General features: G+C 37.3%; 1 protein-coding gene across 4 annotated transcripts; it reads right to left on the reverse strand.

The window, feature by feature from the left end:
- Window positions 1-44: 44 nt before the first annotated feature.
- LOC104126686 (store-operated calcium entry regulator STIMATE) lies at window positions 45-23,775 on the reverse strand. 4 transcript variants are annotated; one of them, XM_035894630.1, is made up of 9 exons: window positions 23,644-23,775; window positions 22,157-22,255; window positions 15,117-15,165; window positions 13,212-13,307; window positions 9,706-9,827; window positions 3,533-3,645; window positions 2,549-2,626; window positions 1,518-1,667; window positions 45-632 (listed from the first exon to the last, which is right to left on the reverse strand). In XM_035894630.1, exons 4-9 carry the CDS (start codon window positions 13,274-13,276, stop codon window positions 516-518), a joined length of 645 nt encoding a protein of 214 aa, XP_035750523.1. In that variant the 5' UTR covers window positions 13,277-13,307; window positions 15,117-15,165; window positions 22,157-22,255; window positions 23,644-23,775; the 3' UTR covers window positions 45-515. The 4 variants fall into 4 exon arrangements, with proteins under 4 accessions (XP_035750523.1, XP_035750521.1, XP_035750524.1 ...); XM_035894628.1 differs by lacking the exon at window positions 23,644-23,775 and having other exon boundaries at window positions 22,157-22,878; XM_035894631.1 differs by lacking the exons at window positions 22,157-22,255; window positions 23,644-23,775 and adding an exon at window positions 21,174-21,192.
- Window positions 23,776-26,333: the final 2,558 nt, after the last annotated feature.

Raw genomic sequence — 26,333 nt, forward strand, 5'->3', positions numbered from 1 at the left:
AAAAATCTTTGTTCCACCTATTATTTCCATAGGTACCCGGTAGGAAGTAAACATTTGTACTTAAAAAAATAATGTTAAGTTACAGCTTGTAACCATAAACTATTCTGCTCTAGGAATTATGCTGCAAAAGCCAGTTTTAGTAATAAAACACACTCCTTTAACTTGGCTGATTCTGACGTCTTTTTGAGAACATTTTAAACCGTATCATCAGTAACCATAAGCGAAAGATTGCTGTATGTTTTCTGTGATCTTCTCCAAAATGTCAGATACAAATCCCGTCAGCGACTAGTCCTTAACAACGCTGCTTCTCACATATCATGAAAAGACATTCTTGCATAATTCGTCAGTGTGTCTGTAGTGCAACTGAACTGCAAGTCTTCCAACTCTTTGCATTCTGTTGGTAGACCTTGCTTTTAAGTCAGTTTGTATGAAAAGGGAGATGCAATTGCAACATTAAAACCCACTGACTGAAGTTTTTGCCATGAAACCTGCAAATACACAGGTCACGGAATATGTCATACAGGTAGACCAAAACGATGCTTCTTTTTCTTAATGGGCTTTAAGCTGGTCAGTCTACGCAGATCCTCTTCAGTGTCTGATTCCTCCATCTCATCGTCCGCTGAAATAAGGATCTAAAAAACAAATTGCAGCTTCTGAGTAACATGGATCAAAGTCAAACTCCTCCTTCATTCTACTTCTAACCTTTTACTTTTTTTATGCTTGCAAAGCACCTTATTATTTGCTTGAGAAAGAGCTTGCAGAACATAATTTGGATTTACTGCCAATACTATCAAACATCATCACATATTCTATCTGGAACCTCCAGTAAATTTCGAAGAAGATGGATGCATATTAAAATCTGCTACAATCACTGACTCCAAACCCAAAGAAGTGATTCCTGTACCTCCAGAGCAGTGAGGGCAGCTTGCTGTTAAAATGAGAGAGAATATATAAGCCCTGTATCCACACTGGTAATATTAAAGAAACCCCCATATAAATACTACTGCCTAAACTGCAGAAAAGTTACATTAACCAACTAAAGCTAGAACAACTTACCTTCAAAGATACCACCCCATCCTTCAGGTGACCTGAAACCTGCCCACTTAATATAATTTAGAATAAAATTATGCTAAGGCAAGGATGTAAATACTTCTCCAAAATCAGGCCAGTTGCCTCCACCAGCTTCCGCTCTCTTTAAGCTATTAACCTCCCTCTGAATTAGAATTGTTTTGTATTCCATGTGGGTCTTTTTTTTTAGAAGCATTCGTGACAGTTCACTTGTGATATTTAAATACATTATTATGTCTTCCTGCCCATCTGGCAGGAAATTAACTACCATGAATGGTGCAACAATGCCATTTTTCTTAACTGGTTTTCAACTGCGAATGCTAGGAACTACTGTTAGAGGTGCATGCAAAGAAAATCAATAGTAAGTTGACAGTATTACAATTAAATCGATGGCATGAGTAATGAACTGGATTGATGTTGCATTAATTGCAATAATTAACTATACATACTTCTGACTCTGACTCTTCGTGCGATGCTGCTCTCCTGTATCGGACTTTACTTCCATTTCTTGAATCTTGTCCTGCTTCCTTTTCTTCAAGTTTAGCTTTTGTTTTCCCTTTCTTCATAAGAAAATTGTCTACTACCCAGAACATTAACGCCTATTAAAGAGAAGGGGGAAGTGACAGTTCAGCTTTTCTCAGAGTAGCATATGTTCATTCGGTCAGTATCTGGACCGAATTAGGAAAACCTGACAGCAATTCTGAGTTGGCCAAACAGGTAAAATTTTGTATAGGTATAGAGTGACATGGCTTATTACACATTGCATGAATGCTCTAGAACATAGCTACTTTATTCCTTTGTAGAAGAGAATAAGAACAGTATCTGCTATTCAGAGTGATCATATACTAACTCTTCATGTAGGAAAGTGAACAGTTTAGGCAGACATCTTAGTGAAACAGACTTTTGTTTCCCAAAGGATAAAATCCACACTCGAACAAATTAATGAAAGAAAAAATAAAACACCAGCAGTTATTAAATACAAGGACACCTACCACCTCTGGCTCTAGTCCCTAAATTCCAGATTACTGGAAGAGCATGCTTTGGGAAGGATGACTGCGCACTTGCCCTTTTCCTCTGCTCCACCATAGGCCAGCCACTATTAGCTACGGTGAGACACGGGATACTTCACAGTACAGCTATCCTTAGCCCAACTGTTCCCTAAAGCAAATTTAATTGTAATTTTATCATCTCTGTGTCAGTATTTCAGTATTACATTCGATCTCCTAAAGTCATCAGCCCAAAGAAGTCTATGAGGCATTTCTGCACCTCTTCTGAGCCTGGTTACTTAACTCAATACAGAGTTCAGCTTTGTAAAATCTACATATCCAGGCGTTTTATCCATTCTTTAACACCCTTCCTCTTTAAAAATTAACTTAAGCACCAAGGTATGCTGTGCTTTAAGGACTAACATTAATTAATCAACACATGGCAGGAAGATATCCAGGTAAACATCTCAGAGAAGCGTACAAGTTGTACTAACATTAACAAAGAAGGGAACTATCAGCATGACGATAGCCAGCTCCAACTGGGGGTTCTCTATAGGATTCAATAAAGCTACCTGTGAAAAGAAAAAGATTAAGTTCAGATCATGGCAGCACGTGCACATAACTGGATTAGTAAGTTCATATACTAGTTAACACTATAGAAATAATTCATATGAGCCAAGAAAGGACAGCTTTCTAGAAAAGGAAAGTACTTAGGACAGCTTATAAATTACCACAGATAAGTAAGTGGGGCTGGCACAAAACTTATGTCTGTCATTTTTGTTTACCGAAGTCTGAAGAGCTGTGCTAGAATAGTCTTGAACATTTCAGAGCTCCATGCTCCTCATGAATATGTTTTAAGTTCCATCTTTAGGAAATTTAAACAGACCAGTGTTTCACAAAATACACAGTAAGGAGAAGACAGAGTTCCCAAAGTAGTGCAGAGCATAAAACACGGAGTAACTGGTTTTAATGGTGCTGTAACACCATGCACCATCACTTTGAATATTACGTTGCACGGATTCTACCAAAATAAATATTTATCCAGTCATCAGCAATGGCTTCACTAATCCATTGCAAGTTACTAAAATTCTGCAGTTGAAATCTATCAACAAGGTCAGGCAAAGAAAATTCTTTAAAATGCTACAAGAAGCAACACAAAATAGCTGTAAATAAGGGTTAAAGAATTATGAAAAGGAAGAACCACTTAGTAGCTTCAAGAGCACTAAGACAAAGAGTTAGAATAAAATTTTATATATTGCATTGTATAAAACCCTCCAAAATATGATAGGATATTCCTGGCAATGAATGCCAGAAAGCCTAATTAGCAGTATCCTAATCAATCTAAAAGAGCATACCACTACCACAGAATTAAACAGCACTGACTGTAGACAGTTACAATGCTTGAGCCAAACCAATCTATTGCTTTACAGCTTCCACCTGAAATTCATTTGCCTGCAAAATGCTGTAAAAATACAAACCTCTTTCCACTGAGGTATAAGAAGCACTATGATGATGATGGTTTTCTCAAATGTCATAATCATTATGTACAGAGCACATTGGCCCAGCCAAGCACTGCACTGCAGCGGGTCACCTGTAAGAAAGAAAAAAGGTTCAATGCATGCATAGAGTTGATTTTACTTCACAACAAACATTTTAGAAAAGCAGAAGTAGAAAAGGTAGGGCAGCTATATCCTCTTAAAGTGCCTTCTCCAACTTCCTTAGTGCTGCTCCTTCCCCTCCTTCAGCCTCACTCCAACTTTCAAAAAGGATCAGTTAGAAACTGAATATAACAGGACTTCATCCAATTCAGCAGCACCTGGTTATATGCTCACTGTTTTATATAAACTCATGAAAGCAAGACAGACATAGTTGCATTTTTGTTTCTCATCAAATTGTTATTTTTGCCCGTCTATCATGAAGCATTAAGCTTCTTAAAAGGGAAAATGTAATGGAAACACAGCTGGGGAAAAATAACTTTTCCTTCAGTCTAAGTAGAAACATGATGATTTCTGCCATTCTCCCTAGGCTACCTTAACCACATTTTTCCTCTCTACAAAGTTAGTTACCATAACTAACCAATCATAAATGAAGCAACAGGTGCAAGACCTGCTATGAAAAAAATAATTGAACAAAAAATTAACATCACGTTTTAGTTTCTACTTGAAAGGAGTTGAAATTCTGTTGCACTGCATTGCGGCAGAGTGAAAACCTGAATGCATTATCTGCCAGGACAAATTGAAGACCATAAATACCTGAACACAAAAACTTATGTGGACTATTATACTCTACAAAAGCAAGGAGAAGGGGGAAAAAAAAGAAAGAAAGAAAGGAAAAAGAGGACTGGTATGCCTAACAAGCTTTGCAGGTGAGCTTAAAGCAGCACTTCACTGGAAACTAAAATGAAGCTTTGGAGGTGGATGTTAGCTCTTTAGTCTTTACGAGAGTCTTCTGCAATATCTTCAAAGGCATCTTAACACTTTTAGCCTGGGGATGAATAATGGGCAATGGAAATTCAGATGCCTTTATGTATTTGTAATGCATAATGGATACTTGCTACTTCCTTTTCTGGAACATTTCTGAAAGGCTTTCAGTATTAATACTTGGTAATAGTCTTGAGACTTACTGTTTGCTTCTTAAATGCTATGAAGAGAAATTGATAAATTGCACTGGACTCCAAAACAAAGAAAACTTCCTAAACAAGTTTTACAGTAAGAGCCAGTGATCAACACTCAATAGTGTTGGAAACTCATCAGTGTAGTAAAATGGTTAAAATGCTCAAATTTTACAATTATATACTGCAGTTTATGGCTTCTGTTGTAAAAAAAAAAGTTAGAAAATCTGAAAGGGGAAACACCAGTAATTCAAAGTTGAGCAACTTCTTGCTTCTTCTGAAGATACAAAGCCTGAATTAAATTTTAGTAATTAATTTCTATACTCCATATTTTTATTAGCATTCTCTAGTTTATGGAAAAAAAAAAAGAAAGAAAATATCTAGGTTTAGCTACAGGCTTACCATTGAAACTACCAGCTTATTCTAGGCTCTTTTCCAATCTGTATTTAATTCCTAAAAGCAAAGACAGCTATAGCAATTTGCATCTATTCTAACTCTGCCACATGAGATTTTGTACATCCAACAATTGTGAAACTCTGTATTAAGAGTGTTGTGCACTATCACCAATGAACGTTTTGTTCCATGAGGTTTTTGTGGGGAAGGGTGCTGGCTTTTGGAGTGGTTTTTTTTGTATATGACTGAAAATGGAAGTTGTATATGTTAAATTCTACTTGAGGATTTTTGTGTGCATCTACAAAATTATCTCTCAGCTCTAGTTACAAGCAGAGAGAACAGGGATGCTGTCTGCTTTGAATTTACCAAGTCTTTTGACAGTCTCCCAATAGCATCCTTGTAAAAAAGTTGGGGAGATAAAGACTGGATGGGTGCACATACAATTCTGACAAAGGAAAAGAGCTTTCACAGTGAGAATGGTTAAGCACTGCAACAGGTCATTCAGAGGTGTTCTTAAGTCTCCAACCATGGATGAATTAAAAATTGGTCTGGATCACGTCCTGAACAACCTGCTTTAGCTTTGAAGGTAACACTGCTTTGAGCAAGAGGTTGGATTATGTCACCCCTGGAGATCCTTTCCAAGCAAATTTTTTCTACCATTTTATAAACCATGCAATTCAAGGGAAAAAGTAGTTAGTAACATCACCATATCCAGGAGGTGTTTCCCAGAATATTTGGGACACCTGTATGTTCAAAGATTCAGTACACATACTCAAATTAGAACTTTAATGTTGAAGCCATAAAGCTCTCATTTCATTTCTAAAGTCTCTGGCAGTCTCTCTTGAATTCTGATTTTATACCTGTCATGTATAAATTACATGTCTAGAATAAACTAGCAAATCAGTAGAAATCTTGTTACTGCAAGAAAAGTGCATTAAGACTGAAAATGAAAAATCCTGAATCCTCAGCAGTGACAACTGTAGCAGCATTTTTTGAAAATGCTGGGCAATGAAAAACTAGTCTACACTAGTGTATACGACTTTCATCAGCTCCTTTGTAGAAGCATGTTTATAGACAGCTCTTGAAGAAAATACCTGTGATTCCTCTATCTTGTAACTTCCCTCTGTTCCTCAGATCCTGAGAAATATTATTAAGAAAATGCCAACTCACAGAACTACTCCAAAATAAATTTTAAAGTTTCAAAGTAAGTGCTATCTACCCTATATGGCTATAAGTAAGTTGCTCTGCAAGTTGCAAACAAAGAGTTAGAGGGAAAAGATGCATCAAATACAATTTCTAAGCTTTGCCATCCGAGAAGCAAAGACAAGCAAAGAGACCACAGCACGATTTCGTTGCCAAGAGTTCATTGTCACCAAGAGGGATTTAGTCACCTGTTTTCTACTCGCAGCAGCTAAAGTAGCCTAAGACAAGAAGGGAAGGAGAACGCAGGGAACATTCTTTTCAGTACAGATCATGACTGCTCTTCTCTTTACATGCTCAAGTATATTAACCAATTCTGCACTTCTATTAAAATCCAGCTGCTGATGTAATGAATCTGAAAATATGAAACTGGAAATATGAAGTCAAATCTAATAAACTTAAAAATTCTGATATAAAAAAGCCCTTGAGGGAGCATCATGCTACTTTGCTCATAAATCAGTCAGCAGTGCTGTTCTGCTGTACAAACAACAACTGTTTACGAATGCTGATATTTTGGTATCAATTCTTTCCTTGAGGCATATATGCTTAAAAAACTATCCTCCATATAAAGAAGAGGCTTTTAAAACCAGCAGGACACTGCTATTTTTGTGACAGCTTCAAGCAGTGAATCACCAGGGATCAAGTAATAGAGCTAAGAAGGGAAATGAGCTCACAGTGAGAATTAACTTGAGACAAATGATTATTTAGGCTCTAGAAACACAAACAACATCGCTCAATCACAAGAAGAGACTTGGGTTTGGTTTGGGGAGGAGGGGGGGAGCTCTTGTTTGTTTTCCCACACTTGCAAACAAACTGAAATCACACTGATCTTCAAGCTGAGGGCTTGGCTTTACTGCTACAGATAAAATGCCCAAAGTCTCTGATACCTTTCAATGAGCAGGCACCTCACCACCCATGTACGCTAAACATCCATATTTAACTTCAAAATACTAAGTCTAAACACGCTTGCGACCCCACAGGACTGCATTTTAGCCCCCTCTTCTACCCTACTTAATTTAATTATTTTAATAAAGAATCTTATGAAAAATAAGACAACAATTTTCTTGGAGCCAAAGTGAAAAATTTTCAATAAAATAGTGACATGAGGGTTTTCACTTCAGAAACAACAGTAGTACTCAACAGAAGAGGGCAGCAAACAATCCAATGCAACTTGTTCTTTTTAGACAGAATTTTTACACAGGGTCTAACCTTATTGCACAGCCTTTACTAATAACTTTCCATCTGCTATCTAGTTGTCTTTATACCAGAAGCCTCTCCCACATGATTAATGGCAACACAGGTTTACAGTATGCTTTTTAATAGTCCTCATAATAGCTTGATTAAAAGCCAACACACTAAGGTCAGGAGAGCACATTAATGAAGATACAGAAAGTTAGTCACTAATAAAATGACTTACATAATTTTATACATTGCCTATACACACACAGAGAGAAAAAATACTTGATAAAGAAGTTTAGGTATTTCAGATCTTCAACTCAAAATGACAAAAAATCAGTCACAGACCACCTCCACAGCGGAACACAAGTTCACATGTTGATTTTAAGAGCTTAGCTACTGCAGTCACAGATGCCTCAATAAAATAAATGCCTCAACTAAAATAAAAACAGGTTCATTTTGGAAGTCATTAAGAGACAGAAACAAATTTCAGGAGAGTGAATGTACTCCTCACATCCTCCCATCCGCACAGACCGCTTATTGTTAAAAGGACATTAGAATGGGAGAGAAGAGGTTACACAAGAAAAAACAGAATGCTACTAGGAAGAAATAGTATTTGAAATCTAGTATTTGACATGATTACAAGTACCTACCTATAATTGTAACAGACACACCAAGCTGAAGGCTTTCAAACATCTTTGAAAGACTTCAAGGCAAATCAACAATCAGAAAAAGGGACTTTGGGCAATAGGTCTCAAAGCTCAGTCAGAAAGTGTCGTTCAGCCCTGTCTCGGCTCTTTCCTTGTCCTTTTCCCTTCTCTGGGCATCGGTGCTTACCTAATTCCCTAGAGACCCAAGTCTGGGGACTGATCTGGAGGAACTATTTACTTTTCTACATATGGTGAATTTTCTGATGGTTTAGCTCTCTGAATCAGTTCCCTGAAGAGCCAGATGTGCACCAGTCCAAGGAAAGGAGTGGAAATATTGGACCGTGGCATGCGGAGAAAAAAGCAAATAAACAGGGTTGTGGCTGTGCTGATTTAAACAGCTTAAATGTTCATAAATTGTACCCTAAAAGATACATACTAAATCTACATAAATCTAACAAAAAATGCCCTAATGGTATAGGCAGTTATTTCTCCTAAGACAGTTGTTTGTCATCATCTCTATTTTAAACCTCTGACATTAAAGCAAAAAGCAATTAATGCTATTTGATTTAATTGTAAACCTCCCAAGCTTTTAAAGCATGTCAACTTGGCAAGGCCTTTATTCTTAATTCTGTCAGCCACTTAGGATCATTAAACACAAAGAAACCTACAGAACCAAAAACACTACCAAAGACAATTATGAAACTGCTATGAAAGCTTTTGTTAGGCAAACATTATTTTAACTTTTTTTTCCCTAAACCATAGGGTTTTTTTGTTTATTTGTTTTTCTCTCTGATGAAGAGCCGTAGTTCTCTTATAAGGCAACCTCTCCCCCCATTCCTATCTCAAGGAGCTTTAAATGTAATTTTTAGCATCTATACAGAACTGCCATTCCCAGTCAGACTAAGCAATCTGAAAATAACAGGTTGAACAGAATTAAGTGATGATGTTGAGTATGTATGATGCTCAACTGCATCTGCAAATCCACAATTTCTGCAGATCAGTGGCTAGTGTAATGGAAGACAAATCCCACAACTTCACATGGAAGCGATTTCACTAGTCTATCCCTTAGCCTGTACAAAAGACCTATGCATTTTTCATCAATGATACAAGCCCTACGTGCAGGAGCTCGAGTGATCATTACTTGAGGACAAGCACAGGCCATCTTGCCATTCTCTTCACTGAAGGTATGTGGTTGTTTACTTTAAAGAGGGCTGCCAGAACTCTTAGCTGGTATCTTCAGGCAACAGCATGTGGTTCAGCGAAAGCTTTAATGGGAAATGACCTTCCAGCTATCATTTAAAAGTGTTTCAGCGTAAATTTATCATACTCTTACTTTTTCCATAAGATTAGTCAACAGCATAATTTGTTCAATCACTCCTAAAAAAAATAAGTATTCAAGTGGTTGATCCAAACTCACTAAATGCTTAGAGACTCATAGAGCTTTCTAACACAGAAGATGCATCCTGAGATACAGAACTTAAAAGAACCCTCATGACAAGTGAAATATTAAAATTACCACTATAATAATTGTATAATGATTTTAAGCTGATTTAACCACTAGCTGAAATATTCTGAGATTCTATCCTGAAAATCACTTCAGTGCAAGAACAGAAACATTTACCATATTCACCAAAGCGAAGGGACTCCCACTGCTGCCATTCCACAATGCTGCTGACTGCACGTATACCAATGTAGATTAACAGCATTCCTAATGTGGCATCTAACAAGAAGTTGATAAGGTACCTGAAAGGAAAAACGTAAAAGAAAACAAGGAGCAAGGGTCCATTTTCTACAGGCTCAATGTATTTTAACACCATGACTGATAGAAGATCTGTATATATGTTGAGAAGCCAGAGTACTGAGAATAATCATTTACCCACTTCTGCAATTACATAGAGAATTTAAAATTTAAATAGTTTTAGAAAAGTCTCAATATTTTGTTTCTGTCCTTAAAGTTAAGCTCCAACTGCTATTTTCATGAACTCTGGTGCGTGCACATGCACACTCTATTCAAACTCCAATATTCATTTTACTCCTTTACATTAAAACCAGATTTCCTTTTTACCACTGCTCAGCTCATTCTACATGGAAAACCTGTATTTGAATAAAACCAAAGGAATAAAAGGAATAAAAAGAGAAGATATCTGAAAGACACCTCAAAGAATACGAAAGTAAAAAACCCAACCCAAAATGTTTTCATTCTGAGAGGGAAAGACACTACAACTCAGCAGTTTTTCTTGCTCAAGGGAGCCCCCTCCTAGCCTCAACAAGGAGCAACAAGCAGTGGAATGCCATGCCTAGAGATACAGTCACTATCTTGGCCAAATTTCAATTTACTTAGCATTGGTAACTCGACATTACTGTGGGTTTCAAATTAATTCTTAGGTTCATTAAATGATGCAGCTGAAATTCAGAGCATTTTGTAAGTCAGTTTGGTTAATTTACTATCACCAATTTTAGCTTAAGGTAAACTCTAGAGTCTATAGGAACTTATCTGCAGGGATAAAAATAGCAAATCAGAGACCTGTGGGCTTCTGCTGGCTGTGGAAACAAATCCACGTGGACAAAATAGTATCAGAAAGTGGAAAGCAAAGACAGAATATGTGCATTCAAAGTGGTAAAGGAGAAGCTATTCTGACTCAAAATCCCATGCAAGAGCAGCTCAAAAATAAACATGAGGCAGACGTGCCTTGCTTCAGACAAGACATACCCATAAACTTTCTAAAAAAAGTTATTTTCTAATACTTGTGTCAGAGTTTTAATGAACTGTGTATTAGACAAACATTAAAATCAAGCTGTAGTGTTTGGCAGAGGAAACTCAGCAATTACAAGCCTACACAAGTCATTTTAAGGCCACAAGGGGCTGCTGTAAGTCTACAGCAGGAAGGCAGCCATCAGGAGCAGGGAGGAGAGATGTGCCAACACCTATTTCACATCAAATTACGGCTCACAGCACTGGCCAAGTATGCCTGATATTCCCAAGCACATCAGGCTCACTACACATAGGCAACACGCTCATTCTCTGATGCGCTGCGTTAACCCTGCTCACATGTAACTGGTGCACCAGCATAAACAACAAGACAAGGTGATGCCACTATCCGATAAATGCATTTGGCCAAGAATTAATGAGTAAAAGGCTGGGGTTCATACCAACTTCTTGGTGTACGGCATACAGCCAGCTGAGTACTCTGCGCTATGGAAGAGTGCTGTTTGCTTTTTCTATTTAAAATTCTTCAAACAACAACCCATCTGTCAAAGTGTTTTAACAGATGTTTTATCAGCTTTGATATGATCACATACCTGCCTGAATTACAGCACTACATTCCCAAACTAACAAATGGCAACTTCCAATTGTAGTTCTTTCCAAGCTTTGAACCACAATGTTTACTGAAACTACATTTTCTGGTTTTGTTCTGAAAACACCCCACAAACTACGTAACACGAAAGAACAGAAAACTACTCATGTTTGAATTTTCTGAGTAAAATTATTATTTAAAGTCACAGACAGAAATGTTGCTTTTACTCACTAATTTTGACCCACTTGTACACTTAAGATATATTTTTCCCAAGAAAGGACAAGTGGCTTTGGTTGATACAACATGTTATTTTTTTTTCTGCTAACAAGGAGGACCTGTACCCTTGTCTGAGAAATTATACAGCTCCACATTGTAATTTTTGTTATCTTGGGAACAGCGAATAACAGTTCTCTACCTTGCCCTCTTACTTGTTCTGTGTCACGCTACACTTACATGGAAAGTGGTATTTAAAAATGAAGTTATGGACTATGTTAAACCATGTAGAAGAGAATGCACATGTTAACAAAGCTTTTATGTTGAAAACTCAGTACACAGCACAAAGTTATTTTTAATTTTAAAATATCGTAATAAACTATTGAGCTTTAGCTTTAAACACTGACATCTTTAGGCATGCTTTGGTTAGCTTACTTAAATATATAATTGAATATATAAAAATGGAATGAAAGCAATTTGCACCTGACAGTTTTTAAATCTATCAGGAAATTCTTAAATCAGTAAGCAAGGAAAAGCCTACAATGATGCCTGGTATTACTGAAACTGTCACAATCATAACTTAAACTTTACAGTTAACGTGTTAAAATAAATGTGTTTTCCCTACCAAAGTGCTTTGTGGTGGGAAGAGAAAAGCAGTATTTTACTTGTACATTTATAGCATGTAGGAACACAAAAGAAACAGAGGAGGAATAAGGGAAATAAAACAGGCTTGTGATGCAACACAAGCATATTCTTTGAGCTGTGTAGCTCCTTTGTTTACCAAAGGACAACAGTGAGCAGATGCCATTGAAGAAACTGGATTGGTTTCTAAAGGGCAAATTACTAAGCTTTTAAAAGTAATTTCACAGCCTCTATTACCAGAAATGTGTAAGCTTCTTTGAGCAAAAGCTCTATCAAGAACAAACCCAAACAATTACCATTTGCTGCAGGAGCTCCTGTAAAGAGCCTGACGGGGTCTTAGTCATAAAATCTTCAGGTTTAATATACTACAGTGAAATGCTTATCTACTTAGTCACACTGCTCCAAGCGTGACATTGCAAAATTAATTTTTGTACTAACTGCCTGGGTACTAAGCAAAATTTCCTGCTTTTAACCAAATGAAAATAATACTGCAGTAGTTAATGTAGGTTTTAGAAGAAAATACAAGCGTGAATGATTTTTGCTAAATATCCCTGAAAGCAACCTGACTTTATATTAAAGCCTTGCTGCAGTGAACAGTGCAGCTGGAGGTCAGTGTATACAACTTGATATTCATTTCCTTTGGTCCCTAGCACCTCCTTCAGTAAATAGCCTCATATTATAATGTGCACCCTAAATCCTCATTCATTAACTGGAGAGAGAGAGAGAAGTAGTAGGAGTTTACCCTCGGTCTAAAATACCGCCCAGAAAAAGCCTTCCTGGGTCCTGCCAGCCATGAACTAGAAAAGCAGAAGAGCTGATCCTTGATTAACTAAGCTTAAACCACAGGTTTTCGGAAGTGATTGATTTTTACCATGAAAATGCAAGGTATAGCTGAGAAACCGATTATCATCCACATACACCAAACTCAACAGCAGAACTTCCATAAAGACCAATTATTCTGTAATTAAACACTTACAGTGAACAAGGGTCTTCTTCTGTAAGGTCTGATAAATAGACATTTGCAAAGTGGATGAACAACATCCCAATGGCTTGCTTGGAAGTATCTAAAAACCTGTATAGAGTAAAGAAAGATTTTAAGACACACAGAACTGTTTACAACAGTCGAACATTCAAATTAATTTTATTAAAATTCCATCTTAATTGCTAATTTTTTTCTTCAAATGAGAATACCAGAATGATAAAGTGTCATGGTATTTAGCTTATTTAATAGTGTTCCGTTTTAAATTCTGCCCCTTTTTCTTCTTGAATATTGGTAACAATAAACCAAATCATACTAACTTGAAACCTTACCATTGTAAATTTGAAGTCTAGGGATATCCTCTTGGTATCACATGCATTATCCAAGAGCTAATCCTCCCTAAATCTAGCTAAGTCTTTAATAATCTCCTGTAAACAATGAGTATCCCAGCCTCGCTAGATATTTCAGTCCTTTTACGTTTATGCATTTTCAGCAAGTTTATGGCACAAAAATAAAGTCCTCATTATGTGCTTGTTGGTGAACAATTTAATAGCTGGCTAATGATTCCTTTACCTACAGTGTTTTGCTAAAAAAGCCAACATATTTTTCACCTGAAAGCATGAAGTGGTCTCACTGAGTTATATCTAAAGTACAACAGCTTACACCACACTGCAAAAGAATTACAAACTTGAAAGCATTATATCCAAAGCAGATGGTGGACTTAGAGAGAAAATAGTTTGCTACTTACAGGGAAAACATAAAACACCTCACTTAGGTACTGATTCATTATTGACTCTGGTCCTTACCTGTCCTTCATCATCCTTTGCACAAAACCAAAACTTCCAGTGGATGTTTTATTAAATGTTCAGTATAGGAATGGTGTCAAAAGTATTCTATAGGCAAGAGTGTGTTCTTTATACAGACCAACACCCATTTTGCCTGTTGTTTCCATGTCTAAAATGATCCAAACACCCCAACAGAGATCCAAACAACATTTTATGCCTGAATTCATCTCCCCTCCCTGAAAATTTGGTCTTAAACTTTATTCTCTTGCATTCATTGCATGACATAGAAAGCAGAGTGTTGGAGATGAGGCAGGAAGCCATGAGTTACTTACCTGATCAGTACACCATACTACAAATAACAATACTCAAGTCCCAGAACAAGATTCTTTGCTTAAAAATTAAAGGCCATCACCACACTACTCAGAATTTCAGGCTAAGGTAGACTGTAGTACATAAGGATTTTGTATTAATTTTTTTTTCAAGAAAATAAAGGTCAGCATTAGTTACAAAAAGCAGCATTGTATGAGATGAATTTAAACATCTGAAGTCTTCAACAACTGAAATGACAGCTTAACATTTACACCAGTCTCAAAACTAGTACAGGTTATGTTGGCATGGCTACAATCCAACAACTTTTAAAAAGTAATAAAAACAAATATACTTTTTATACCTTGTATTCTTTTATGGCTTATGTATTTATACCTTCTACCATACTGTTTTCTATCTTATACATAGCAGGATAGCTACAGAACATGGGATTTCGTTTAAGCCCAGCGGAGAGCTTTTTGTAAGCTTGTGTAAGTTTGTAGATGTTCAGATGCATCTTGGGACAACTAAGCTTCCGTCTTTAGGAAGAAGTGCAACTTTCAGCTTTACGTCTAAATGCACGTCTTTGTAGAGATTCCTGGAAGCGTTTAGTAAGAAAGAACTAGTGGGGAAACACACAAAAGGTAACTTTTTCATTGACTCATATTTTGGTAACTTTGGTGACTGTCCGTCAGCAATTTTTTGTCATCACTTTTTTTTTTTTTTAATCATTATATGCAAATAATCATTCCTGCAATTTCTAAAACATGCAAGAAACAAAATTTAAGAATGAAACATGCAGAAACATTACCATATCCTCCAGGGACGTCTTTCATGCTTTGGTTCTCTGCAGCGTTTTACTAAGAAGAAAAAAACAAAATAATAAATGAAGACAATCAGCACTTCCCAAACCAACAAAAATATAGAAAAGCAAAAGCAAATAATCTTGCAGAAGCGTTACATTCACTTTATCAACCTCTAAGGATACACATTTAAAGAAACTGGCTCCCTTCCATCACCTTCAAGTTTCTATAGATCCATCGTCTGACTGCCAATATACCTCACATGAAAAAATAATCTATTACCAACCACTATTTCATTGGCCTTAGCTTTTATGACCACCCGTCCAGAAAATTTAATTTCCGATAGTAAAGCAGGTATTACAAAAAGCTGTTTCTTTCACTCACTGGAGACCAAAAGTCAGACCAGAAAGTAGTCTCGCAATATAGGGGCAATCTATAATATCAGAAATAAATCAAGTGAATTAGGAACAGGACAAAGATACTCTTTGACAAAGTATATTTATTTTATGGATGACAAATTAGACTTCCGTGGGCAAACCAAATTGCAAGCAGGACAGATTTTTTTAGTCAGATAATCCCTTCACAAAAAGGTTGATACCTGTCAACATATTAAAAAGTAAAAAAAAAAATCCAGTATTAAAATCAACACCAACTATACAAAGGCAAAAAAAATTTGACACATTTGACTATTTCAATCTTGATACAGTTTATAATACAAATGGTTTGGGTATCTGATTGAAAACTGCTCTGCACACCCACAAAGGAGGGGGAGCCCGAATCAGACCCTGCCTAGGTAGCCCCAGGGCCATCAGCCCATCCCAGGTCCATCCCCCCAAGCCCAGAGGAGCAGAAGCCAAAAGGCAGATGGGGGAACACAAATTATGGACTTGGCGGAAGGGACAGTGGCTGGTCCATACACTTGTACCGTCTGATCTGCAGTTTGTTCCCTCTTCTTAGGAAATTCCATTTCTAGCTCTTTCTGGGCAAGAAAACCCTTTTCCCTTCTGGGAACACATGCTCAGCCCTGCCACAAGTTGGAGCTGGGGCAGGGAGCTGCAGCAGCCTCGCCTCTGCTAGATCTGCCCGAATTCTGTAACACAGATTTATTTTCTGTTACAGCTGCAAGATTCTAATTCTTTACATATCCCAAACCCAAAGATAACAGGGTAATGGAAAATTTTTCCACTAAGGATGGGTTTTATAAATGGGTTTTACATCCTCCTTCTGTTCAAGATTCAGTGTCACTCACCAGTTCCTGCAATGTAAGTCTTAAAAAAAAAAAAACCAAACTATTTATGCTCTTACTTCAGAAATTATCTCTTAAAAAAAAAAATTAAGCCCCAGTTCCCCTCCTCCCCTTCAGCTTGCAGAGATTCTGTCTTAAAAGGCACAATCCATAGCACGTATACATCAGGCAAAGTATCAAGATGTATTTTAACCTGCTTCTCCAGGTATTAGCAATGAATTTAAGTTTTGAAGCTGTATATAAGTTACACTTACCTAGCTTACATGCCTTTAGAAAACATTTTGGTTTATGAACTAATCAACTTTTTCACAAGTAATGCAATTTTCCCCAAAGCCAACCATCCTCATAGAATACAGCATTAATAGAATTACACAAATGCCTTAAAAAAAAATAAATCACCTCCAAGGTGGTGGGGCAGGATTTGGAGAAAACAGCAGGCTAACAACTTGCCATTTTACTGTCCTGTTACCACTTCTGACAGCAGAGAGGGAAACTGTGGTTCACCCCCATATAATATGACCATTAGAAATGAAAAAGTGACAAGAGGAAAAAAACTGTACATTTACACCAAAGATGAAGTTGTAATAGCAACATTTGCCAGCAGTTTTCCCTGTGAACAGCATGCCATAAATATAAAGCTTCTGTTAAAAATGAGCAACACCCAGCTAAGTTAACCAGTTTGCTGTTTATGACAAGTCCTCGCCAGTCACACTATGGATTGCTTTAATTAGTGTCATTTTTGCACAACAGGAAGCCACAAAGCATCACAAAATAAATGCAAGAAACAGAAGTTTCAACTTACTGTGGAGTTTGCGCAACTGCAGACAAAACTGAAATTAAACTGATATGATTTACATACATCGGGGGCATGGAAATTCCAAGCTTAGGCTTTTGTCTGTTATTACTATGAAGAAGTTGTATAAGCCTGTGGATTCATTTCTTTCTCTGAAGTTTTCACAAAAAAATTGTTTTGGAAGAGGATATTCAAAACCAATTTCACTAACGTAATTTCAAATTTTATCCACACTGAGAAAAAGACTTCAGAAGGTCTGTGTTTCTCTGGCCAATTCTGAAACGTAACATTTTATTTGAGTTAACATTAAATGGGAGAGTTAACTTTGAAAGCCTTTGCAGATGTCTTTTGGGAATGTATTAAATAGCTGATCACCCCACAAACTTCTACCCCACCGAACAAAAAGAAGCAATCTGTTTAAATGCTTTGGGAGTTGCTAGCTGATGACTATGTACGTGTAGGCTTGAAAGCCCAGTAAATCCATATGAAATGGGGTTGTTTTCTCAGCCTAGTTTCTTGCAGCTCTGTGTCTGTGAACATCAGGTATTTCTGACATACGCGGGTATTGCCAGGTGTTTTCCTACCTACCCCTGATGCCATATCTGGGTTACACTGCCTACCTAGCACAATATACTATCACATCAGAGTGGTTTAAGTCAAGAGCAACTTCTCCCCCAGCAGAGGAGCTTGTTTGCTGTATGGCTGTATGCAGCTGAGGAAGGAGGTGAGTAAATTGAGCAAAAAAATCAACGGGCTGTAAATAACCACATTGGTAAACTTGGGGTCCGCAGCGTATTTGCAATTAATAAATTAATTTTGCAAGCAAGAGCCAGCACACATTTTCAAATAAAGATTCTGTAAATTTTTTAACCATCTATTGAGGTGGGGAAGGGAAAGCAATTCTTCTACTTGCCCTCCCCCAAAATATGTCATGATTGTAGATGCTCTCAGCCCCACTCACAGTTTCTCTTGGCAGTCTGCATTGCCTCAGAGTAAACTCAGAGACGTGCACTGGTGCGTGTGTCAGCTGACAGATGGATCTCAATCTGCCAGCTTCTCACTGTGAGGAGGTAGTACCGCTCCATATGCTTCAATTCTGAGCGTTATACTAGCACTAGCAAGAATTCACCATATTTAATATTAATTAACTAATAATGTTCAGAATTTCATGCTGAATTATAAATGAAGAAGGAAGTGCTGCTTGTTTATACATTCAATGCCAGAATTTTTCAGGAAAGGAAATAAAAGCACTTCTGCCAACAAGCATGTGAGCTGCCAGATGGACAGATAATAGATAAGCATATAAGGCAGAGTATCACTAATGCAAAATTCAAGTTCATTAAATTGTCTTCCTGTTTCATTAAAATTCTAGGAATAATTAATGCCAAAGTACCATGGAAGGGTTTCCAATAGTTACTTTAACATAGGAGTTTTGCAATTGGCATTCCAGAAAACTGAAGACTCATGGGAAAAATAAAGGCCGTATATAAGACTGGAGGTAAGAAATGAAGAGAAACCTCTCCAAACTGTTAATATGAAAAGCAACGCAGGAATCCGTACTTGGAATTCAGCCTTTCCTTCTCTCCCTCCCTTACCTACTCAAAAAGTCCCATGGGAAATATTTTGCTGATGTGAAGTAACTTCAATATGGATTTAAGAACTCCAAGTTTCTGGGCGGCTGCTCTTGTAGCAGCACAAAACTGGCCCAACTCAAACGTCTGAAATGTTTCTACATATCATGTATTATTGCATTTCTTAGATACATGTTCTGGCAGTTGACAATAAGAACCTTTCTGATCCCAGTAAAGATCTAAGAAGGTTTCTCTAGCTCATTAATTTGAAATTCAAAAAAGGAAAATAAGCTGAAGAATATTCAACATGCTCAATGTCCTCTGCAGCTGTACCATAACACTGCTCTTCTGATGAGAGAATTGGGATTTTCACCTGTATTTCCAGTGCCTCTCAAAACTTTTTTAAAAATAGGTCAAAGACAAAGCATGTGACAAAATGCTTCCTTTCATAAACCTCCTACACATTTCTGCCACCAGACCTCAGCAAAGCGACAGCTGAGCTAGCCAAACAGACAAAGTAAAACCAAAAAGAGGAAAGGTTAGAGTGGATAAGATCACATTTGCACATCACACATGCAAACCTGCTCACATGCATGGGCAGTTTCAGCGAGGACAGAATCAGACCCTTCTCGCAGCTGCACAGGCAATGGGCATGAGGAAACAGCCACAAGTTGCAGCCAGGGAAATTCCAGCATGATAGATGTAAAAAATTTTCCAATGAGAGTAATTAAACTCTGCAACAAGTTGCCCAGAGAGGGTGCAGTGACTTCAGCCTCATAGACCTTGAAAATTCACCTCAACGATACTCTGAGCAAGGGGACATAGGCTGGCCCTGCTCTGAGCACAAGGTGGGAGCAGGTAACATTTGGGGTCCCTTCCAACAAAAATTGGTCTGCAAGTCTAAAAATCATCTTTTTGCGACATGATGCTTAAAAGTTCCAAGGTTTGAGCCAATTACCAAAGGACCGAAGTATGGTGAGCTAAAAACCACACACACACACACGTATGTGCTGAATTTAACAGTGAGAAACCTGCTGCAGTCCAAGCTTCCATAGTGTTCTGTCACAAGAGCGATGAATCTCCTCCAGCAGGTTGGGCTTTGCTGGGCTTCCTGAATAACGTGTTGCAGCCAGGCAGATCCTCCAACACAGCCCATGTAGTGCAAGACTGTTGTGATCTGCCGGGTTACTTTGATATCAATTCACATAATTTCTGACATTCAAGACCAGTATTAAAGTTTCCAGTAGAATGCTGTTTTGCTAACTATGTACGGAGTAACAGCTGAGGAATTAAACCAAGCATTAATATCCAAACACGGAATTGGATGCAGAATTTCATATGGCTACTCTCAGACAACTGAACTATTTTCAGAACATTTGGTTATCAGAACATATGCATCAAAATTTGATCCTGCAATTTCTAACCCTGTAAAAAACCTGTAAGAACAACTACATATGCAGGCCAGATTTCAACTTTTTAAAATTCTATTTAAGAGTGTCAAAAACACTGCTCTGCTTACTAGTATCAACACTTTTTCCACAGCAGTGGGAACCATGTCTGTTAGGAACAAGCACATGCACACAAATAATTCCTGAAAATTCACACCACCACGGAATGACAACCATCAGTGAATTTTATGTTGCCTGTGATCTCTATGATACATTTGAACTTACCTCCCTTTCCCACTAAAGCAAAGCTTTTAAGAGGCTTGTTTTGCAGTTTCACTTTATCCCCCCATTATTTATTGGTAGCAGCAAAGAGAGAAAAAGAAATTAGAGATTTCCCCAAAATAGATTTTTTCTTTTTAAAATTAACTTTGCAAGAAACAACATGCCTAGTGAGAATGGGCTAAAACAATGCCTTACAAAAAAGTATACAAGTGTATAAACCATCACTTGATTGCCAAAGCTTTTGTGATACTTATGAGCTTAGCATCTCCCTATATTCATAGTTTTTAAAAAAAAATACAAACATGGGGGTGGAGGGGCTGCTTAAAGAAAGGTAATAAATGTGACTGCAAAAAAGACCAGAAGAACCAGTGGTTTTGGCATGCTGCTCATTTCTCCAGACAAAAAAGAAAATGCACTATGTTCTTGGTAATTCAATTTTTGCCCTACTGCAATTCTTCCTTCTCTTCCCATGCCCCATTAACTACAACTGAGATGCTCAAATACAGGATACCCTGAAAGCCTGCTGCTTATTACCCGACATAAGAACCCCAAAATTCTTCAGCATGTTTTTGCTTAACAACCTAGACTTGTCACCACTCTTGGACACCAATTATGCTAAAGCAGAAATTATACTGGACTAGAACAACTGATGTTCCAGCTACATCTAGCCATACAGCTGTATTGGAGAAAGATCCCAAGAACCATGGTTTCTTCATGACAAGAAGTCATGGAATAACTCACTCAAAGGAAAACTTTTTTCTAGTCAGTGTTAAAGACTGACATACTATGAAGTGCATGAGCTCACCAGCTTTGCAAAAACGATTTTTAAAACTTCTGCTAATATAGAAAACAGTATTAGCCATGCAAGTACCCAGCCTCTTTTCTTAATTCCACCATGTCCTCGGCCTCAATGGTTCTATAGATACGTGTGTAACTAAGAACTTGTCCATTAAAGAGAGTCATCCAGAGAGAAACTTTATGGAAACGCTGGATGCAAAATTTAATGACCCAGCTGGTTAGTTATTCAAGGACATTGTAAGACTTAACGATTCATTGTCTGGACAGCCATGTGGCACCCTCAAAACTGCAGACCTTATCCCAGTCTCTTCATTCCAATGTCAACAGTCAGAATAACATTGTGGCCACAGGTTTTAGGCAGCAAAAACTTTGTGATAGTTAAACGAGTCTGACCGGCACTCTAGTTAGAGCAAAGAACAAGGGACTTTGTCTTACTGGGAAGTTAAATACGCTAGTGCCAAGCATCAGCCAAGCCCAGCTATCTCATGACCAGGGCTCTTTTGTCTCAACACAGATGACACAAGATGATAGAAAATGGTGTGCCAACACTAGATTTCACATAATTTATCAAATAGGCAGCACTCCTTGCTGGATAATCACTGGAGAATTACAGTTACTGGAAGTTACCTCTGTAAAAACATTTACTTCCTACCTGCTTCCACACCCAGCTAAAACCCTGCCTGTAAGTTTTGTCCCTACAAATGTTTACTGATAGCTAAGGGAATGGCTATCACAAATTGAACCTCCCCTTCACAGTGCAGGGGAGACAAATCATTATCAGGAAAAAAATATCACTAACTTGAGCTTTGGAATAAAACAATGTTGCTTCTTCAGGAAGGGCAGTCAAATGCATTACATGAGGTTGGTGAGCTTTTTATTCCTAACACATACATATTGTAAGCTCAGAAAAAATTATCCAAATGCTTAGCTTGTGTGTTTCCAGCCAATCTTTACAAATAAGTCACATTACCTGTTGCATACAACTCAGTCTAAGACAATTTCACCAAGGCTGATGTCATGCATCCTGGTAGCACATGATAGTGTGGTTCTGACAGAAGCATTAACTTGGCTGTCAATAAAGGAAACAAATGTGTCTTAGTAGAGCATGCAGCCCAGACATACCACATCAATAGCCATTGAAATTGAGTTTGTTTCTTTTTTTTAAAAGGTAAAGCTTATTTTTAAAATAAACTAACCTAGCAGATAAAGAATTAGACAACACTTCTCACTCTCAATTGCTAACCTATTTGCTATCTTCCCAGAGACAGTAGCACTTCAGAAGTCAGAAAAAGAACGTAATACACACCCTGTAAACAGAAGTATTCAGCCCTTTACTTCCTGAAAGACACGCCAACACTACAGCAATACTAAAAATAAAGGGTTGCAAGCAGCTGCCGTAAGAACTCTAAGGTAAACAGTACAACTAGCTTAGGAAATATTTATCCAAATATAAGACAAGATTTGATCTTAGAGACAGGCATTTGTTATTCTTGCATTTAACGTACGTAGCACAGTTCGGTCAAGGTGTGCTCTATTAGAAAGGTCACAATAAATCACAGTTTCCCAGCACTTTCAGAGACAGATGCATATGCTATTGATTCCCCCCCAAGTATGATATAGCCGAAGCAAAGCAAATTTAAGCTTCCAGTACTAAAAGTGCCTGTAAGATTGGCTTTAGAAGTTTAACACAGCCCTCTTCCAAACATATTTATATGCTGAACCAGGTGTTTTTAAACAACTACCAAAAAAAAAAAAAAGGTAGGTTGCTAGCAAAACAGACAGCCCATTCCTACCATGCAATACATACATCTAGCAAGAGCTCAAAAATACAGTTTGCTGTGCTCAAGTGGAATTTTTTTTTCCCTATTAAAAATAAGAACCATTTGGGAAACATGAATTATTTAGTACAAAACAAACAGAATCAATCCATATTAATATGCACTAAGCAGCAATTTACGATTCACAACACCATTTTCACGTACAGCATTCACAAGATCACTCAATAATACATGAAGCTTTCCCAATGTTATTAGTATGACAACAGATATCAATGAACTTTAAGTCATTCAAGCCACTTGTTTTGAACCAGCTCTTGGGAACTGACAGAACTGCCAAAGCACAGCTCCGAACTCACTCATCATTCATTAAAATATTAACTAAGCCAGCAACTGTAGCAGTTTTAAAAGCAAAAAGCAAACCCAAAATGTAAGTTCAGATATACCAAAAAGAATGTAAAACTGTTTGCACTTGTAGAAAATTATAATCAGCAAATATATTAAATCAAGGAGGCCAAAGGCCTCTAAAAGCCCTATATGTTTAGAGTCCATTTATGAGTAGCTTTGCTTACCAGATTCTTTCTTCCTAGGCTGCTGAAACTATCAAAGCATTGAACTGCAAGCACGACACATTTCTCATAACACCAACTGCTTTGAAAAGAGCAAAAACTACACAACCTACCTTCCCACATTCTCTTTTCACATGATCAAGTATCATGAAAGGAGAGTCAGCAGCCAATTAGGTAGACTTCTTTGATACAATGTATTTAACAACTAGGTATTTACTCCATAAATTAGAACTCTGAAATAAAGATGAAAACATGTAGTAACTTCCACATGCATGAGCATTCTTCCTAATGATAAAGCTTCATACCTCCTAACGTTTCATAAAAGCTTCACAACACCAAAACCTAATGCCAGCACTAAAAACATAAGAAAGCTCAAGTTTTTAAAATCAGATGGAGGAGGGTGGTTTCTTTTTTTTCCCCCTGTTTAATTTTAAAGCTCCTTAGACTATTTCATCTTCTAACATTACAATTACCTCGCAATGAAAGCATTAAAACCCCATGCATATAAACTAACATGCTGCTAGTCACACTATCAGCCTCAAAATGAGAAACGTACACTGGAAGAGGCTATACAGTGGCTGGTATTTTCCAGCACAAGGAATAATTACAAGCAATTATTCTAAAAAGGAATTAAAGTTTTTGAGCATAACATCTTCAAAAAATCATTAGAAACAGAGGATATATGTTGTTAGCTGTAAATAGTTGTTTGTAATTTTAAAGTAATTTTTCTTTCATAGGTAAAAAATAAAATCTGTATTTTTGACAAATGGAAAAAAACCCCACTAGAGTGGAACAACAAAAAGCAAGCAAAGGTTGTCTCATTCAAGATGACTGGCTAACCTGGCTGAAATTGAGAAGATAAATCCTATTAAACAGTATTTGGCCAAGTTCAAAGCATTCAAGCCCAGGACAATGATTTCTTAAGTTTTACCATTTACCAAACTGATGTCAGTCCTATAAAACTTATGTTAAATTTGAAACACTTGAAAATTCAGGAACTCCTCTCTCTAGTTCACCTCTCACGAACAATTTTAGTCACTTCCATAGGTTCATCTCTTTCAACAGTGCCAGTGGAGCACAGCAATGGAGAGACCTCTCAAACAGAAGTATACAACTAAGCTTCTTGTCACAAATCATGTCCTGAGCACCTTGCAGCTTACAGGCCAGCTGCTTCCCAAGTCCTCCCAAAGTCTATTCAATGCCTGGTGACCAGATAAAACAAGGAAACACAGTACTGTGTTCCTCTTCTCTCAGGTGAGCCAACACACATTAATCACTACATGAGGGGGAATAGCTGGTCTTAGAATCTGGGGTAACCAAAAATATGACAGAAGATGACCAAAATAAAAACATTTCAAATTACAAAAACATTATTTAAAAAAATAGCAACTTCTTGAGAAAACAACCATCATGAACAACAGAACAAACAAGTTTAATACCTTCCTTGGGATGACCTTTCTCTACTCTAGCTCAGCACTCCTGTGAACTACCTTACACCTGGAACTATGAACCTGAACCATGAATGTGAACTGTGAGGAACTGGAACTGTGAATCCATTTTAGCACGTTTTCATCCTCAACATTCATTAAGTATGACAACATATGTACAAGGTCATGACAACAAATATATATAAAATGTGTGATTCAGGGTCAGAAATCAGTCTTCAGAATCCTGAGCAACAGGCAAACAAGTTTAATTATTCCTGGCTAAATCCTAAAACCTCATCCCTCTACCACGCCACCTGCAAAGGCAGTCTCATGCAAGCTCCACGCTTATATTCAGTCTGCCAGTGGGATTTAACATATTAAGTTTCGTAGGGAATACATTTTGCTGTGATCAAGAAATCTTTGAGAATACAAAGCATTTCCTACCAGCAGGCATGAGAAAGCAGACCCCATTTTTCACTTCATCAACAAAATCCACACAGATAAGACCTTGTTAAATACCAGTTTAAGAATGCAAACTTCATTAACCATGAAATTAATATCACTGCCGAACGCAAAAATGCACACTGTGTATTTGTACAAATCAGCTCCTCACAAATTTAATTATAAAACACTAGTCAAGAACACATTCGTTATGTAGTTTACAGTTAAACAACAGTCTAGCTAACAATCCAGAAGTTAGTTGTAATTAAACACAGCTTTGCAGTTTCTGGATAATTTATCATTTTAATAGTTTCCAAATGTCAACATAACTTATCCTTTTTCCTAAACATTTCATAATGTGAATGGCACACGTAATTATAGTAAGAACAATCTTATTATCTGGAGCACAATTATATCCAGCCATCAGATGAGTGATAAGAAATGTAATAGGTTCTGAGACAATAAGACAAAGAAGGGCATCAGACAACTGTTATTATTTGCCTAAACTGATACCTTTTTTTTTCCTTAACTTTTATTGTCATGGCATTTCAAGAACAGTTGCTGCATTTAGTGACACTAAAATATTAATGGCCTGACACTATCAGGACACTAAGCCACCCAATAAAGTGCTATTATAATCTATGTCCAACAAAGAATCAGACATCTCGCAAGCAGTTTTAATCAAAAAAACAAGGAAATGTAGTTTAAGCAGGACTAAACATTATAAAAACATGTTTCTCCTCTGGTCAGTAAATGCAGAGCTACATACCTAACTATGCTACAAAATAAGACTGATCTTCTGTTTTCAAAATAGGAAACAACTCCAAAATCATTATCCCTAAATTAATTTCAGGTTATTTGCTTCACTTAAGGGGTCAGCTGAGCCATTCCCAACACTATATATTACTTGCTTTTATAGAACATGGGTATTGTGG

Source organism: Egretta garzetta, unplaced genomic scaffold (assembly GCF_000687185.1).
Source record: "Egretta garzetta isolate BGI_Z169 unplaced genomic scaffold, ASM68718v1 scaffold215, whole genome shotgun sequence".
Taxonomy (NCBI): domain Eukaryota; kingdom Metazoa; phylum Chordata; class Aves; order Pelecaniformes; family Ardeidae; genus Egretta; species Egretta garzetta.